This window comes from Engraulis encrasicolus, chromosome 4, assembly GCF_034702125.1.
Source record: "Engraulis encrasicolus isolate BLACKSEA-1 chromosome 4, IST_EnEncr_1.0, whole genome shotgun sequence".
NCBI classification, from domain to species: domain Eukaryota; kingdom Metazoa; phylum Chordata; class Actinopteri; order Clupeiformes; family Engraulidae; genus Engraulis; species Engraulis encrasicolus.
In genome coordinates this window covers 42,112,867-42,129,470 of record NC_085860.1, presented here as the reverse complement: position 1 = coordinate 42,129,470, position 16,604 = coordinate 42,112,867, and the positions used below count along the sequence as shown (strand labels likewise).

Below are 16,604 nucleotides of genomic sequence, written 5' to 3'. Positions count from 1 at the left end.
TCTGCCCGTTTACAAACATTCGGACATCTTTCCTTTTGCGCTGTGCGCGGCGCCCATTGGCAAGATTGGCAACATTGTTTCCACAGCAGAAGAAAACAAACAGCCCCAGCTGAACGTCTAGACGCGCCTATCAACCTCGCCCATCTAGCGCTGTTTCTAACGCGAGAACATCAAACAAGCCAGTCAACGAACAGAATATTGCTTTTCGGCCAATCAGGCAGTGGTTTGTTGGGTAGTCGCTCTAGCTGTTGTCATAGCAACCTCAAACTTTTGACTTCTCCAAGGGACTTGTGTGTGCAAACAAACGTCTGCCATTGAAATGAACAACGCTGTAAGTAAAAACAAAACTTGTGTCACTTTGTAGATGCGATACAGCTCGTATACAGATAGATGTAAACGCCCATGATGTTGCCACATTACGAAAACATCTCATGAAATGAAATGGGTTGAAATAACAGGTCTTGCTGACAGTGGCGGGCAGCTATATAACATTGGGGAGTGCAGAGACTGTACAACATATTTAAATACCATAAAACAAGAACTTACGCCTTTATTTGTTATCTGTGCATCCTTTGTCTCTTAGATAACATAATAAAGACTGAAGAGCCAATTTCACAATGCCAACTTCAAAGGTCCAGGGTTCAAACGTGGCTCTTCAAAATCCACCTGTGAAAATGTCAGATGGAACGAAGAGCAAAGTTGTGGCTCCTCGGAACCCAAAGCTGGTGAAACGACTGAACAAAACGACACGAGTAAGAGAAAAAGTCTTTATTTCTGCACAGACAGTAAAACTTTTGCAATGCTGGTTTCCACTCTTTCTGATTAAAAGCAGTAGGCCCACACATGCTAGTAACTTACTTTTTTATTCTGTCTTTGAGGCCTTGTGTTTTAGGCAATGTGTTTTCCACTGGAAGGCCTATGTTTTAAATTAAAATCTGCTTTGTAAAATAAAAATACTGATTCAGAACCCAATTGACAAGATAAAATATCCACATGACTTGAATAATCGCTTCAAGATTTGACGTAGAGCCAAAATTATGATTGCTTGATAGGCCTAATCTATAAACACTAGTATGAACATATGAAGCAAAGGCTGATAGCAACAGACCTGGGCTGCTTTCATGAATATTGAACAGTATATTGTAGAGCAGCGTTTGATATGGGTTATGGTATAACGTGAACATAACTTGTGTTGCTTGTGTGCTTGTGTTATTGTAGATGACGCCCTCTGTGTTTGCGAAAGAGATGTCCCTCTCCACAGAGGAGCGGCTGGCCAACACCTATGAGATGCACCCGCCGCGCATCCTGGAACTCCTAGACATGAGCGAGACTACACACCAGAAGGTATTTTCTCTCACTCTAAACATGCGTAGGCCTACCAGTGTGAATACAAATCAAAAAGATTAACTAAATGGCTCATTGAACCATATGACGATTCTCAAGGAAATGCTGCAGTAATGCGGCTTTATGCTGACACTAAATTGATGTTTAGTGTGTGTTGCTGCATTGTTACAGTAAGTAAATGATGGGGCACACACGGGGGGATTTATGTGTTCATCTGACAGGCCATGCTATTCATCAACCCTACAGTAGTAATTAGCTGTAGCGTAGCCGCTATGCAAAACACTGCTATTAAAATCTACACTGAAACATCAATAACTTGCAGCCGTGACTTACTAGTGTGTGTTATTGGCAGGTTCTTGCATTCTTCAATGATGGAGAACGTGTGGTGTATTTCTCACTCTTCGGGCTGCAAATCCTTTGAAATGCTGTAGAGCGGACTGCAAATTTCTCACACAATCAATATGACAGTTTTCCGTCTCCTAGGGGTTTGCCTCATAGACGTGGAAAAAAGGGACAGTGTTAGCTCATCCACAGTTGTAACTATGTCATACATCTTTTTTCCAAGAAAAAAGTGGGTCACGTTGGCATGATGTTATTCATTGTGAACATCTGCTCAGTTAAAAAAGCAGTATTAATTCAACACTTAGAGAGACAATTTAACATATTCTAGAGTGTACTTGGTCAGAGTGTACTCTCTAAGTTTTGAATTAACACTGTATTTTTTAAAACTGTGTGCTATTTCTCTGGTACTGGTGTCTGTGAACAGGTGTCCTCGGTGGATGTGGACCAGGCCATGTTCCAGCCGTACCCCTCAGAGATCGTCTTCCAGAACTACAGCCCCTCCGAGACCTACGAGCTGCCTCTTGTCCTCAGAAACAATGACAAGGTAGGCTCTTTATTGCAGCACGGACCAGGCACACAGGCAACATACCATTTATGTCACTGCATGTGTGTGTGTGTGTGTGTGTGTGTGTGTGTGTGTGTGTGTGTGTGTGTGTGTGTGTGTGTGTGTGTGTAGGGAGGAAGACAGAGAGAGAGAGAGAGAGAGAGAGAGAGAGAGAGAGAGAGAGAGAGAGAGAGAGATAGAGAGAGATAGAGAAAGAGAAAGAGAAAGAGATATAGACTGTATGTGTGTATGAGTGTCCAAATTAGTCTGTGTGCATGTACACTGTATATGTACAACTTGGACAAACTAGTAGAGCGGAAACTCTAAAGGTGGCTTGTATGTTTGTTGCATCATGTGGATATCTTCTTCACGTACACTTGCAGATGAGGCTAGGCAGCAACTGTAGCAACTAGAGGTGTGTCGTTCATGAACGAGCCGGTTCTTTTGAACGGCTCCCTGAAGTGAACGATGGGAACCGGATCACAGCTGGGGGAGCCACTCGACCGTTATTTCGTTCATTTTTCATTCATTTTAAGCACGTGACCTCGACCAGAGTAATTAAATTTGGGAAAAAAACACAATTGTTTGCCTCAAAGAGAGGCAAAAACAGTCTTTAGAAGCAGGAGAATAATCAGTTGTTGTTTGGACAAAATTACCTTGAGGTGGAGTCAAAATATTACATTTTTAACACTGAATAAATAATTTAAAAAAGAGCCAAAAGAGCCAGTTTTTTGAACGGCTCTTTGAAAGGAACGAGCCACTAAGATCCGGATCCCGAAAAAGAGCCATAAATCCCATCTCTAGTAGCAACTGGTCCACCTTTGTTGTAATTTACATATGCTCACTCACAGCTGGGCTGAGCAGCTAGCTAGCCCGAGCCACTTTTATTGTGGTAATTACGGAGGGGTATGTGGGCATGAAGACACTCTCAGCCCTGCATCATTGATTAAACCTCTGCATGCATGCAGCACGCCGCACAGCTAGTGATTGGATTCCCCATTAAATCGTATTCTAGTGTGGACGCCCCGCATAATTAATTGGATGAAAGGGCTGAATCATCCGTGGATCTTGAATGGTCCACCGTCTCAGTTACACTTTGCACACATTCTTCCCCATAAAAGCCAGGCAGAGGGTCAGCAAAGGGTCAAGGAGATGTATTGTTGCACACACAGCCACTGCATGCCAGGGCTGCCGGCCTGAAAGGCAATGTCAACCAGGACTCTGTGGGTGTCGTTTTACACTTGGCGGATATTTTTGAGCGGGTGGGTCCCCAGCTTGTATTAATGCATTATAAAATATTCATTATAGCCACACATTATGGATGGGAGGCTGGGGAATGTCTTAATTGCCTTAATTCAGAGCACACAGTGTTTAAGGCTCCATTTGCACTTTAATAATGTCCAATAATGGCATCTCTGGGAATAAAGCTTGCGTTTTCAACTGAGTTTAAGAATTCGGGTCACAGGAGTTAATTAAATGAATGGGTTAATTTCTGGACAACAGCCTTCAGTGTTTCATTTATTTCAAGGAAATGAACAGGGGAAGCAGGGGGCCTGTATGGGCTCTGAAACATATCAGATCTGATTTTCATTTCATTTAACGCACTTAACGGTGCTGCACTCTAAATGATCTTATCAATTTCGAGTGCTCAAGTTTGAAACCATTTACGCCACTTCACGGTTTTCATGCCTTATGGAAATCCATCCAATTTGATAGTGTTGGTGCAGAGGGATTTGTGTTAATGCAAACAAACAGATTGGGAAATTGGCAACAGCATGAGCTGAAATCCTGGAAGGCAATGCAGGCAAACGTTTCTGTAGCACGGTGAAGTCAGGAAGCCAGCCTTGATACAGTACCATATTGTCACTTTTTATGAGTTTTTAAGAAGGCAAGATACGATTCTGCCTCTTGATGCCTCGATCTGTGTTCCTGACTTGACGTGTGTGGCGTGATCCTCCTCGGCTCCAGCTGTGCTTGTAGTTACCCCCCCGCTGTGAGGAGTGTCCTGGAAGACAAGTCAGGATCGCAACACTCACACTCCACAGCACTTTCCTAGAAAAGTTGGAATTTAGGTTTTTGAGGGTCTCAGACCATATTCTTAATTCCCTGACCACTTAAGCTGTCCAGTGCTTTCAAACCACCCAGCTCTAAAGAAGCTCAAGGAAGGCGGTGGAGATGCTTAAAGTCTTTAAGGATGAGACCCCTTGTGCTGTTGCCATGCCTACTGCACGGAGCACTCCCTAAAATGAGGCCACATCACACAACAATCCTGCTGTGGAGATCACATGCAGTATGCATACTTATTTTTAAAAGGCTGACATGTACAGTATAGAATAACTTATTTAGGGCAGCTATAGATTAGACTGTGTCTTAAGTGTGTAATTTGAGAGCACTGTGGGAGAGAGAGAGACAGTAGAGTAGGGATGGCCGTGATAATGACTGCTGTGTCTCCATAAGAACGTGTATATTTCTACTGCATTCTCGGGAAGTAGTTACTGATGAGCTGTAAACAGAACATCAAAGTTCTCCTCCACACCCAGCTCCTCTCCAAACTGGCACACTGTGCTTCCTCACCGACAGTCTTAACCAAAGGGCCAAATCGGTGTCATTTACACCAAGATAATTAGACTCGATAGAAAGCAGCCACCATCCAGAGTCCTCACCCACTTGGAAATCCTTTTGCTCGGCCATTGGGTTCCAAAATACTAAATATACTGTTATTAGTGAGCACATACACTGGAAAAAAATGTTGGCTTATTTCTTTTCCCCTGTCAGCTGGTGGATATTGAATATTAAGTACAGTCAAATCAAGTGCAGCAAATCCTATTACGTGTTGCTGATGTTAGTCATACCGAAGCTGAACCCCAAGCTATGAATGACGCTCTTGCAACCCACCACCAAAACCCTGATACGCTATACTTATTATACACCCAGCAGTATTTATTTCATTATTTGCTTTCTTTACGGCGTGGAGATGCCGGGTGCGAGGGAACACGAAACGTTATCTCTGCTGCTGCATGCATAAGTGGCTGTTAATCGCTCATGTAGCTCTGCCTGGGCCCCCCTATGCCTCCAGCATACGGCACATTTACATTAACACTCTGCACAGTCCTTCATTAGGACATGCTATTCTGTTTATTATTTTATATATTTCTCACAGAATTCATTTCTGTAGTGTATATTTATAGTATGTTGTGCCTTGGGAGAGGTTGTAGGCTGGGTGAATGTCATAAAAAATGTGTGGTTTTAATGATAAAACTATCGAGAAATATACAGATTAGCACATCTGCATATATTACTTTCACTAAAAGAGACCTCAGTGCTTACAGTTGATATTCATTCAATATTCATAATGTGACATTATACAGTATGTGGTTTGTGACTGACGGTGTGCGTGGGTCTGTGCTTGTGTCTCTTGGCGGCCAGATACCTCGGCTGGTCAAAGTGGTGGAGGAGGACTCTCTGTATTTCAAGGTGATCAGCCCTGTGGACGTGTGCATCAAGGTGGCTCCAGGAATGGCCTCCACCTTCACTGTGCTCTTCACTCCACAGGAGAACAAGGTGAGACACGGCACAGCGCAGCACAGCAGAAATCAGCATCACAGCACAGCAGGACACAAGAACACAGCAATAGACAAAGCACAGCAGAATACAGCGCCGGACACAGCATAACAGTACATAGTACTAGACAACGCACAGCAGAATACAGTGCTAAACACAACACAGCTGCACACAGCACCAGACATAACACAGCGGTATGGGCGGTTCTAGACAGGGGACAAGGTGGGCCAGGGCCCCTGTAGATTTCCTCCTGGCCCCTGTTGTGGCCCCTGTGCTGAACAGCCAATGACCGCGACATGATATGCATTTTTGTATATTATATATTCATAACATTAAAACTGTGTCTCTTTTGCCAATTAATGTGCCCCCCTGAAAATGTCGGTCGAGAACCGACCCTGCACAGCTGAACCCAGCACCAGACACAACACAATAGAACACAGCACCAGATGCTACAGCACAAGATAAAAACACGACAGAGTGAGATATAGCACAGCAGAACAGGCAGCGGCATCAGTAGCAAGCTCTTTGGCGCTGCACAACCTGACAGGACCACAAACAATACAATGCAACATTCAACACAACAAACTGCTGCATCACTCGAAGCGAAACAGGACAACACAGGGCATCTGTGCATGAAGCCTCAACATTACACATCTCTATTGCCAGCTTGGCTTGTACACCACAGTCAGAACACTTCAAGGGTGCTGAGATGCCTGAGATCCTCCAAATTCCAAGGCCTGTGTTTTTTCCCCCTTTTTTCCCCTGTGGACGCCTGAAAACATTAATGTCAAGTCTCACATTCCTCGTTAACGCGTCCCTGAACAATAAGGCCTGCAGAGAGAGAGAGAGAGAGAGAGAGAGAGAGAGAGAGAGAGAGAGAGAGAGAGAGAGAGAGAGAGAGAGCACATGCTTGGATAGGCACGAAGCAGGAGATGGAAAGTTTTCCACTACCATCCTCACTCCCCCTCATCCCCCGCCCCCTCACTGTGGGCCTCTGCAGCCAGTAAAACAGACCACAAATCTGCAGTTTTCTGTTGGCCCATTAACACATTGTATTGCTGAGTAAAACGCTGTTATGTGGAGCCATGAAGCTTACAATGACCTAATCAGTCCCCGGAAGTAAGTAAACTGGCCGTAGAAAGCCCAAATTAAAACAGACCTGGGGAATCTGTCCGTGAAGTCCTCTGTGGACTTAAGTGCCAATGCTGGGTCCCGACAGTACGATGGAAACCCTGTAGTGTGTTTATTCGGCTTGTAGACTTGAAATATTTAAGTTCACTAATTAGCCTTGCCAAGTGTGTATGTATAGTTAATTTGAGTAATTAGCCAAGCTGGTGATTTGTGGGCTCATTAGAGGCAGCTGGTTTAGGAAATGTCAGGGTGAAATACGAAGCAGACTCAGTGTTTACTTTCTGAAGCTGGGATTAATACCGTACCTACTGCATTGTATGTTTATGTAGCAAACTGCCTTATCGCCACTGGTTATCGTGTTTGAACAAAAGAGAAAACATTATTAAAGCCTACATAAAACCTTCTACTGTATTACTAAACCTTATTAGTTACATTATTAACACATACATAACTGAAACCTTTGCCCTGCATGTTACTTCACTTGCACTCCTTTGCTTTTAATTCCTTTACTTTTCTACCTGCCTCTTTTCTTCATTTGTTAACGACACAAGAAAGGGCCTTAGGTTTATTCTGCTGTTGGCAGGCCAGGCAGACCTTTCACTTCCACGCAGGACTCACATCCAGTAGTCTGCTCCAGTGGGCAGGCAACCAGGGATCGGGGGGAGGGTATTAGTTAAAATTTGAATGTATTGTAGGTCGGGTTAAGGGAAATAGGAATTTGATTTGAACAGAAGGTTGGACATACATCCAAACATCCTACAACTGGTCAGTCCACATCATACTCCGCATACAGGCCACTACTGAAGCTTTTTGGAAGATTTTGTAAGGCACATCACAAATACTTAAATAACATTCCTATTGAACAGAAAATCTAATCCGTTCTCTGTTGCTGGTTTTGTGTTGGTTGCCCTTCATGGTTGATATTTTGGATTTTTTCTCCTTTGAGTATAACTTTTTCCACTAGATCTCACTCTTCTCAGTCATACAGTACCAATAGCACTAACGTTGGTCTTGTCAAGTACTGTAGCCCTAGCCGGTGTTTTCCCGCGGTCAGCTAACCCAAACTCCCCAGAGATTCAGTGCACACTCATACGCACAACACCATTTTCCATGTGTGTCAACACTGTATGTATACAGTGTATGCTTGGTACCCATATATATTTAATGTATGTTTCCCCCATTGCCTCGGCAGGACTACATCCACAGGGTGATCTGTGTGACGGAGCGGGAGAAGTTCGAGGTGCCAATCCGGGCCATCGGGGCGCGGGCCATGCTGGACCTGCCCGACCAGGTGCACTTTCCCATCAGCCCTGTCAAGGTGGCCGCCCACAAGACCATGCTGGTGCGCAACATCGGCCTGGCAGAGGCCCGGTTCCAGCTCAGCACCGCCAGGTTGGTCAGGCATTACTCAACACAATGCAAGCATAAAGTGTGCTTGTGTGTGTGTGTGTCTTTTGTGGTTCCATGTCTTTTTATACATGCACTACTATATTGTGAATACTCTTGCCCACTGGTGTTGCCAGTAATGGATCTTGTATGTGTGTGTGTGTGTGTGTGTGTATACATGTGGTAGAGTAAGGCCGAATCCCATTTCTAATTTCTACCCCTACTAGGGATGTTAACCGGTAACTGGTTAACCGATAGTCGACCGGATCAACATTAACAGGTCAAAATTTTCTGCCACCGGTTAACCGGTTGTAATAATAATAATAATAATTATAATAATAATTTCCTCCCAAAAAGCCCCAAGAAACAATCATTTTTTGTACAGTAATTCAGCATTTTCCATCTGGCAACAGTGGCTAGACATGGCAGGTCCTGTCTGCGCAGCAAAAAAAAAAAGGCTTATGTGAAAAATAAAACTTACAAAAATCAGTGCTGTGCATATCAGGCACGTGAACGTTGTATAATTTAAGATTACTGGTTAACCGGTTAACCACCGGTTAATGAGTCTTTTCAATTTTCGCCATCCCTAACCCCTACCCCTACGCCTTCCCCTTGAGCCTTGTCCCTTCAAACGGAGCTTGAAACGCAACCCCTACGAATCGAGACACCCCTTCAACAATCACGGAATGACACCCATAGCATTCAAAAACCAGCGTCTCTGCGGTTAAAGCAACGTATTGCTTGTAATTACTCGCGCAACAATTTAAAAAAGGACAACCTGGGCTGTCTCAAGCCTTTATGGGGCTCTAAGCTAAATTTCATCCAGGGCCCCCCATACCACGACCTACTCTGCACCAGATGCTTCATAAGCCTCATTTACTTGAATGAGTGACAAGGAGGAGCTAAGAACAGGTAGGCTGTCTGTAGATCGTGTAGCCATCACGCACGGCACTCCTCAGAGCAAAATTTCTCAAACAGAAAGGCATTTATCACAAATGAATATCTTATTTTGGTTCAAAACTATTATTATATGTTATATTCTGCATTTATTGTAGGGTTTTTACAGAATTGGAATTGAGTGACCAAAGGGGGAGCACCTGGGTGATCAGAACGAATTTCAGCGATTAAAAGTCCGCTGATATTATGGTAATGAGCTATGATGCGGTTTGGCGAAAACCAATTGGAATGTCCCTGGCTGACAAGCCAGAGCCGTTATGTGATTAGCTAAATCAAACATGTCAATGTCATGTCCACAGCGAATAACTTAACTTCTTTAACGTTTCTGGTGCACATGCACATTAGGGACTTGTACTTCTGATGTGCTGTACTGTACTGTACCCAATGAAAGATCCTGTCTGTATTATAGTTGTGTAGTGAAGTCCTGCTGACCAAATCAAGTGCATTGTTTGATCCAGCCGAGCTTGCACTGTCTTTCATTGGAATCAAACCAATTGCATATGACATAACAAATGAGAAATAGATTTGTGTTTGTGTAGGAATGTCTGTGAGTGTGTGTGTTTGTGTCTACCTGTATTTCCATTCTCATGTGCTTATGGCCTTGGATGTGTGTGTGTGTGTGTGTGTGTGTGTGTGTGTGTGTGTGTGTGTGTGTGTGTGTGTGTGTGTGTGTGTGTGTGTGTGTGTGTGTGTGTGTGTGTGTGTGTGTGTCTGCAGTCCATTCAGTGTGGACCCTGCCCAGGGCACGTTGGGTGTGGGGGAGAGTATGCAGATCACCGTAGACTTCCTACCACGCACCACTGGAGACCACACGCAGGACCTGCTGCTGCACTACCATACAGGTACACAGACACTACTGGACACTTACACACTCCCTACTACACACATACACACTCACTGCTGCACACAAACACAGCCACTACTACTACTACTACTACTACTACTACTACTACTACTACTACTACCACTACTACTACTACTACACATACCACTACTACTACACACACTCCCTACTACACACATACACACTCACTGCTGCACACAAACACAGCCACTACTACTACTACTACTACTACTACTACTACTACTACTACTACTACTACTACTACTACTACTAATATACTACCACTATTACTACTACTACACACACTCACCACTACACACAAACACACTCACTACTGCACACAAACACAGTCACTACTACTACTACTACTACATACGTAACCCTTTCATGCAGAATTCTGTAATAACCTTATTGCCAAGCAAATGATAATGGCCATGTGTTACTTAAGACTCTTTAATGTTATCGCAGTGTTGTTATGATGTAGTTAAGCTTTTACAGCAAATTGTGAATAGGATCTCTGGTGATCCCATCTGCATGAGAGAGCTACACCTTGTCAATATAGTTGCAAAGGCCTCCTAAGGTAATTAAAATGATATAGGAAAGAGCTGATGGTGAAGTTTGGTGCAGCACAACAGAAGGCTGGGCGATATGACAATATACAGTATATCCTTATCGTGATAGAAAAATGTCTATTGTGCCCCTTCTCCTCTATCGTTTATATCGTGATAAACTAATTTTATCCATTATTACAGCTAACTTACAATGAAATGTAATTGAATAACATGTTGTCACTATGCATGGTCTAAGCTCATAAAACTGTTAAAAGAAGAATAAAAACATTTAAAAAAACTTTTCCATAAACTTTTAGTAGAGCATTGTGTACATTGCCATTTTATGTCTCTGTATATTCCATAGTTTTTTGTGTGAAACCATCTCATTCCATAGATAAGAAGGCAAACTCTGTGGGTCTTATCTTACTTCTGCACGAATGAAACAAAAGCTAATTTAAAAGCACTGTAACCCAGGCATGCACCCAGTGTAGCAGAACCAACAGGATGAATCTGTTTATAGGTGCTAATGTGTGGTTATAATAACGCTCCCCTCTCCTCCTCTGGCTCTGTGTGCTGGAGTGCAGTGCGAGCCTGAGCCTCCAGCGATGTCCATAAACCTGGGCTAATCATTCGCCGCTTTATTGTAACGGGGATGGCTCATCTGCACGGTGCATCTCTGGCCGCGGTGGGGAGGAGCAGCATTAGCATATCCTATTAAGCGATTTATGAGTCTGGGTAGCTGGGGGGGCCGGGTGGGTTATCGGCCGATCAGCCGCCTGTTTGCTGCCCATTCAGAAGAGCCCTGTTATTGGCCTTCTCAGGCAAACGCTCCCCTCCTCTCCGCTCCCCTGATAACCCACACGGGCGCTCACCCCCCCACATTTGGGGGCAGTGGCATCAAGTGCATTTGGAAGATTAAAGCCATCTCATTTTCTGATTAGAAAAAAGATACATGTATGTCGTTCCCTCTGTATGCCAAAGAAAATACCATGAGCAGGTTGGCATTTTGCTCTGGTGGTGGCTGGTGATGATTGCCTGTTTCGTTTTGGAGCCTCGCTCTGGGATAGGATGGTTCCAGGCAGAAGATAGCATATGACCTTGCCGGCAGAGCAATGACTGCCAGAGTACTATTGAATGGCCACTTGATGTGTGATGGAGAGGGGGAGGGAGAGGAGAGCGCTTCCTGATGCCTGATTACTGATTCGAGTGCTGGACTGGGCTGGGCTGTGGTTGTGGCGGTGGCTGTGGCTGGGAGAGGGCCAGCCGCTGCAGCTAATGGTGTTTGTATAGGCCGGCCGGTCCAACTCGGCACAGCTGCCTGCCTCTCCTGTCTGCCTGCCTGCCTGCCTGTCTGCCCGCCTGCCCGCCTGCCACCGCCCTTATCTGGCTCAGGAGAGCTGTAAACCCCTCACACTGGCTCTGTGCGGCTGAGTGGTTTTCTGTGTAATCAGGTGATTGTTTGCGCGCGGGCAAGTATGAATGTTTGAATGTAGATTAATTAGCTGTAATTATGTGTTGGTGCAGCTGAGCGTGCATGCACAAAAGGCGTTTTGTTTATGTGCGTGTGGCATACAATTGAATGTCTGCATGTAATTTGTGTGCGTATGGAGCGTGTGTGCATACACATTGCATTCTGCTCTCTGTATGCATGCTGTATGTGCTTTTGTGCAGAGTATGCGTGCGTGTGTGTGTGTGTGTGTGTGTGTGTGTGTGTGTGTGTGTGTGTGTGTGTGTGTGTGCGTGCGTGTGTGTGTATGTGTGTGTGCACGTGTGTGTGTGTGTGTGTGTGTGTGTTGTGTGTGTGTGTGTGTGTGTGTGTGTGTGTATGTGTGTGTGCACGTGTGTGTGTGTGTGTGTGTGTGTGTTGTGTGTGTGTGTGTGTGTGTGTGTGCGTGTGTATGTGTGTGTGTGTCGCCACATGTGAAGACGAATGTGGCTGAGGTAGGCAGGTTAGTCTCTCTTGGTCTTCTCTTCTGAGGTGCAGTGCTGTCTTTGTACATAAACACTCTGGTCCACTGAAGGGCAGCCCCATTAACATTTCAGTGGGCACGCCACTCTGAAAAGAGCACTTTGGGTCCATCAGGGCCCTATCATTTTTAATTTAGCACCTTCCCCTTCCCCTCTCATTTATGTTTCAGATTAAGCTGCTCTACAGCATGTCCCCACGCTCTAGTGTGGGAGAGAGAGAGAGGGAGAGAGAGAGAGAGAGAGAGAGAGAGAGAGAGAGAGAGAGAGAGAGAGAGAGAGAGATGCAGTAAGAGAGCGCGAGAGATGCAGAAAGAGAGCGAGAGAGATGCAGAAAGAGAGAAGGAGGGAGAGAGAGGGGTGGCAGGCAGAGAGGGTGGGGGGAGGGGGGGCGTAGAGACAGAAAGGGAAATGGAGAGAGAGAGAGTAGTTAGTGTGTGCTGTACATTTCCAAAATGCCCCCAGCCCTCAGCCTCAGCTGCTCTCTGCTAGATGCCGCGTTGAGGAGCCTCTGAAGGTCTGTTCCACTGTTCTACCAGAGATTCTTTAAGTATATAGAGATATGCCAATGTAATAGGTTTCTATGGGCACCTAACGTGACCAGGTTCCGGTCTGCCTAAAGGAGCGTGTCATAATGCTCCTAGAATGAATAGAACAGTCCTTAGGTCTGCCTAAAGGGGGATTTCCCCCCTCCCCCTTGCGACAATAGAACCCGGAAACAATGGGCCAATGGAACCTCTCTCTTATCTACTCTCTCTGGTTCTACCTCATTGCTCCAGTGTTGTTCACTGCTTCCGCCTAGTCTCCCATAGCCACACAACATACACCACACATTTTTTCTCTGAAGAATATCTTAGAAGAAAGGAGTGAAGTGTGGCGGTGATGGCCACATTAGTGTGAATGAGCATAGTGATGTACTCGCGTAGTGATGTAAGTACCGGTAGTTATGACTGGGAGCTGCTGTCACCAGCCTTATCCATTTTTTTAGCATTCGCCTACTGAGTATGAATTTTCCATCGCAATGTGAAAATCCCCACGAGTAGTTTAGGTGGGGCAGATGAGAGAGAGAGAGAAACAGAAAGGGTTGGGGTTGTGAGAGAGAGAGATACAGAGAGCGATAGAGAGAGAGAGAGAGAGAGAGAGAGAGAGAGAGAGAGAGAGAGAGAGAGAGAGAGAGAGAGAGAGAGAGAGAGAGAGAGAGACAGAGAGAGAGAGAGACCAAGAGGCAGAGCTTTACTGCAGTGTGTCTCCGTTTTCTTGTTTTCCCTCCACACTGAAAAGCCTCTCCCACAACCTCCTCAGGGAACACACTCCACCTCCCCCATCTTTCCCACCCACCCACTTCTCTCTTCTCTTCTCCTCCCCTTTTCTTCATCCTTTCCATCTCTCTCTCTCTCTCTCTCTCTCTCTCTCTCTCTCTCTCTCTCTCTCTCTCTCTCCTTTTTTCTCTCTTTATCTCTCTCTCATGTCTCTCTCCCCATCACCGTCCCCCTCTCTGTCTCTCTCTTTCTCTCTCTGTCTCTCTCTCTCTCTCTCTCTCTCTCTCTCTCTCTCTCTCTCTCTCTCTCTCTCTCTCTCTCTCTCTCTCTCTCTCTCTCCCATCTCTTAAGCACACATACACTCACTCTCTCAGACACACACATACAAACATGCTTCCGCCCACATCGCCGTAGCAGTGTAATGTATTTCTTAAAATAGCTCGACAAAGGAAACGCATTTGGAAAACTTTGTGTGACAAATGGCTGGAGTCATGGCTAAGATATTGGTCTTCAGTTGCATGTTGCCAATGGAGCTCTTTACCGCAGAGCAGTACACCATTACGACAATTTGTCACTACAGCAAACGTGCAAAATGAGGTGTGTGTGTGCGTGTGTATGTGTGCGCGTGTGTGTGTGTGTGTGTGTGTGTCACATTCACTCACGCACACACACACGCGCACGGATACACACAATCACACAATCACACACACACACACACACACACACACACACACACACACACACACACACACACACACACACACACACACACACACACACATGCACAGTTACCATTATGCATGAAAGATAAACAGTGTGAATGCCACATATTCATGTAATCACACAACCGCATTCATCTGCAGTCGGGTCAGAGGCCGCTGATTGCATTCCAGATGAACTCAAAGTCAATTAAGTCTTTTATTGAAAATCACTCGCTTTCATATGAATTCAGCCATCCAGCACAAAAAACAAACACCAGTGTGCCTGCCAGCAACATGGGCGACTTATTACATCCTCCAGGGTTCCACAAACACCGTGCAACGCTGCACAATACAGCATAGCTCTGCACCGCACCCACGGCACAGAATGCTGCTTGGCAAAACATGAGATTTCTGATTGCGGCTGGCAGATAGCGTTTTTCACCACAGCTCCCACTCTGGATGATAATCTATGGTAATACGCCTGGAAGAGAACGTATAGTATAGTACAGTCTTTATTTATTTGTTTGCTTCTTTGTTTGGCTACTTATTTATTTATTTATTTGTTAATTTATTTATTTGCAGTGCCTGCTCTTCCTCGGGGGAAAATGTATATCTTGTGTGCTTCCATCCATTTAGTAGTAATAGTTTGAGCATGACCGATTAGCTTCTGAAGCTTCAGGGGTGGGGGGGGGAGTGGAAACTTGTGTGTGTGTCTGTGTGTTGTATGTGTGTGTGTATGCGCATGTGTGTGTGTGTGTGTGTGTGTGTGTGTGTGTTTGTGTGTGTGTGTGTGTGTGTGTGTGTGTGTGTGTGTGTGTGTGTGTGTGTGTGATGGTAAGGAATGTTGGAGTTGGGGGTGGTGATGATATGGTATGACGGTATGGTTTGCGGTTTGTGGTTGTGGGGGGGAGTGGGGGGTACTGTGGAGTTGAAGGTGTGGTATGGACTACAGCAAACGTGCGAAATGAGGTGTGTGTGTGCGTGTGTATGTGTGCGTGTGTGTGTGTGCGTGTGTGTGTGTGTGTGGTGGGACAGCATCATTAGAGCCACATTTGCAGCCTCCACCCATTCACACTCACTCACGCACACAGGTGTGGTATGGAGGGGGAGGTGCTGTGAAGCTGGGGGGGGTGGGGGATTGGCATTTGGATGAACTGTATTGTGGAACTGGACCAGGGGTGGTGATGATGAGGATGGCAGGGTTCCCCATTGGTCATGGAATTTCTGGTATATCATGGAATTTCAATATAGGCTTCAAATACAGGCTTATCCATTTTGCATGTGATGTGCAGTCAGAGAATATCAATGGAATGCAGAGAGCATAGTGCAATAACAAAACATTAATCTATCTTTGCGTCATATTGTTTTGTTTTTGTCTAAATCATATAATATCTGTGTGATGGTATAGGAGGCGTATGTGTGGTCGTGATGGTATGGGAATGGGGGTTGTGAGGTGAGAGGGGCGGGGGGTGTACTGTGGGGGCAGTGAAGGGGTGTGTGATGGAATTGGAGCAGGATGTGAAGGAGGTCGGATGGTGTTGGAGCTTCAGGGTTGGGGGCAGGGGGAAGAGGGGAAGTGATGTGGGCATATGGAGCTTCAAGGTTGGGAGCTGTGTGATAGGAATATGAGGGCAGTTGGTTGGTTGTGTGTGTGTGTGTGTGTGTGTGTGTGTGTGTGTGTGTGTGTGTGTGTGTGTGTGTGTGCGTGTGTGCGTGTGTGTGTTTGTCGGGGTGGGGTGGGGTGGGCGATGTTTGTTGTGAGGTTGGATGCTGTGGAAACCCTTTCTTGCCGGGATTTGCATCAGATCAGCAACGTTCCTGCCAGTCAGTCAAACATCTACTGAACAATATAGCAATCTCAGTGCCTGCATATGAATAAATACATAGTATTCTCGGTGACAGGTGCTCATCTGTACTGTACTGTAGGTGTCTATGTAGCTGCCGCCAATGGTTTTACATGGGTACCCATGTCTAGCGGCTAGTGCTAATGGTACCCTTCATCTCAGAGTGTTTGTCTCA

At 45.4% G+C, this 16,604-nt stretch overlaps 1 protein-coding gene across 1 annotated transcript in view; it reads left to right on the top strand.

The window, feature by feature from the left end:
* Nucleotides 1-269: 269 nt before the first annotated feature.
* Nucleotides 270-16,604, top strand: part of hydin (HYDIN axonemal central pair apparatus protein) — a 172,124-nt gene continuing 155,789 nt past the window's right edge. The window contains exons 1-7 of the mRNA XM_063197456.1: nt 270-331; nt 584-752; nt 1,219-1,344; nt 2,111-2,230; nt 5,657-5,791; nt 8,115-8,314; nt 9,983-10,107. Of these exons, the coding sequence (XP_063053526.1) occupies nt 618-752; nt 1,219-1,344; nt 2,111-2,230; nt 5,657-5,791; nt 8,115-8,314; nt 9,983-10,107 (841 nt within the window). The 5' untranslated portion in view covers nt 270-331; nt 584-617. The remainder of the gene's footprint in view (nt 332-583; nt 753-1,218; nt 1,345-2,110; nt 2,231-5,656; nt 5,792-8,114; nt 8,315-9,982; nt 10,108-16,604) is intronic.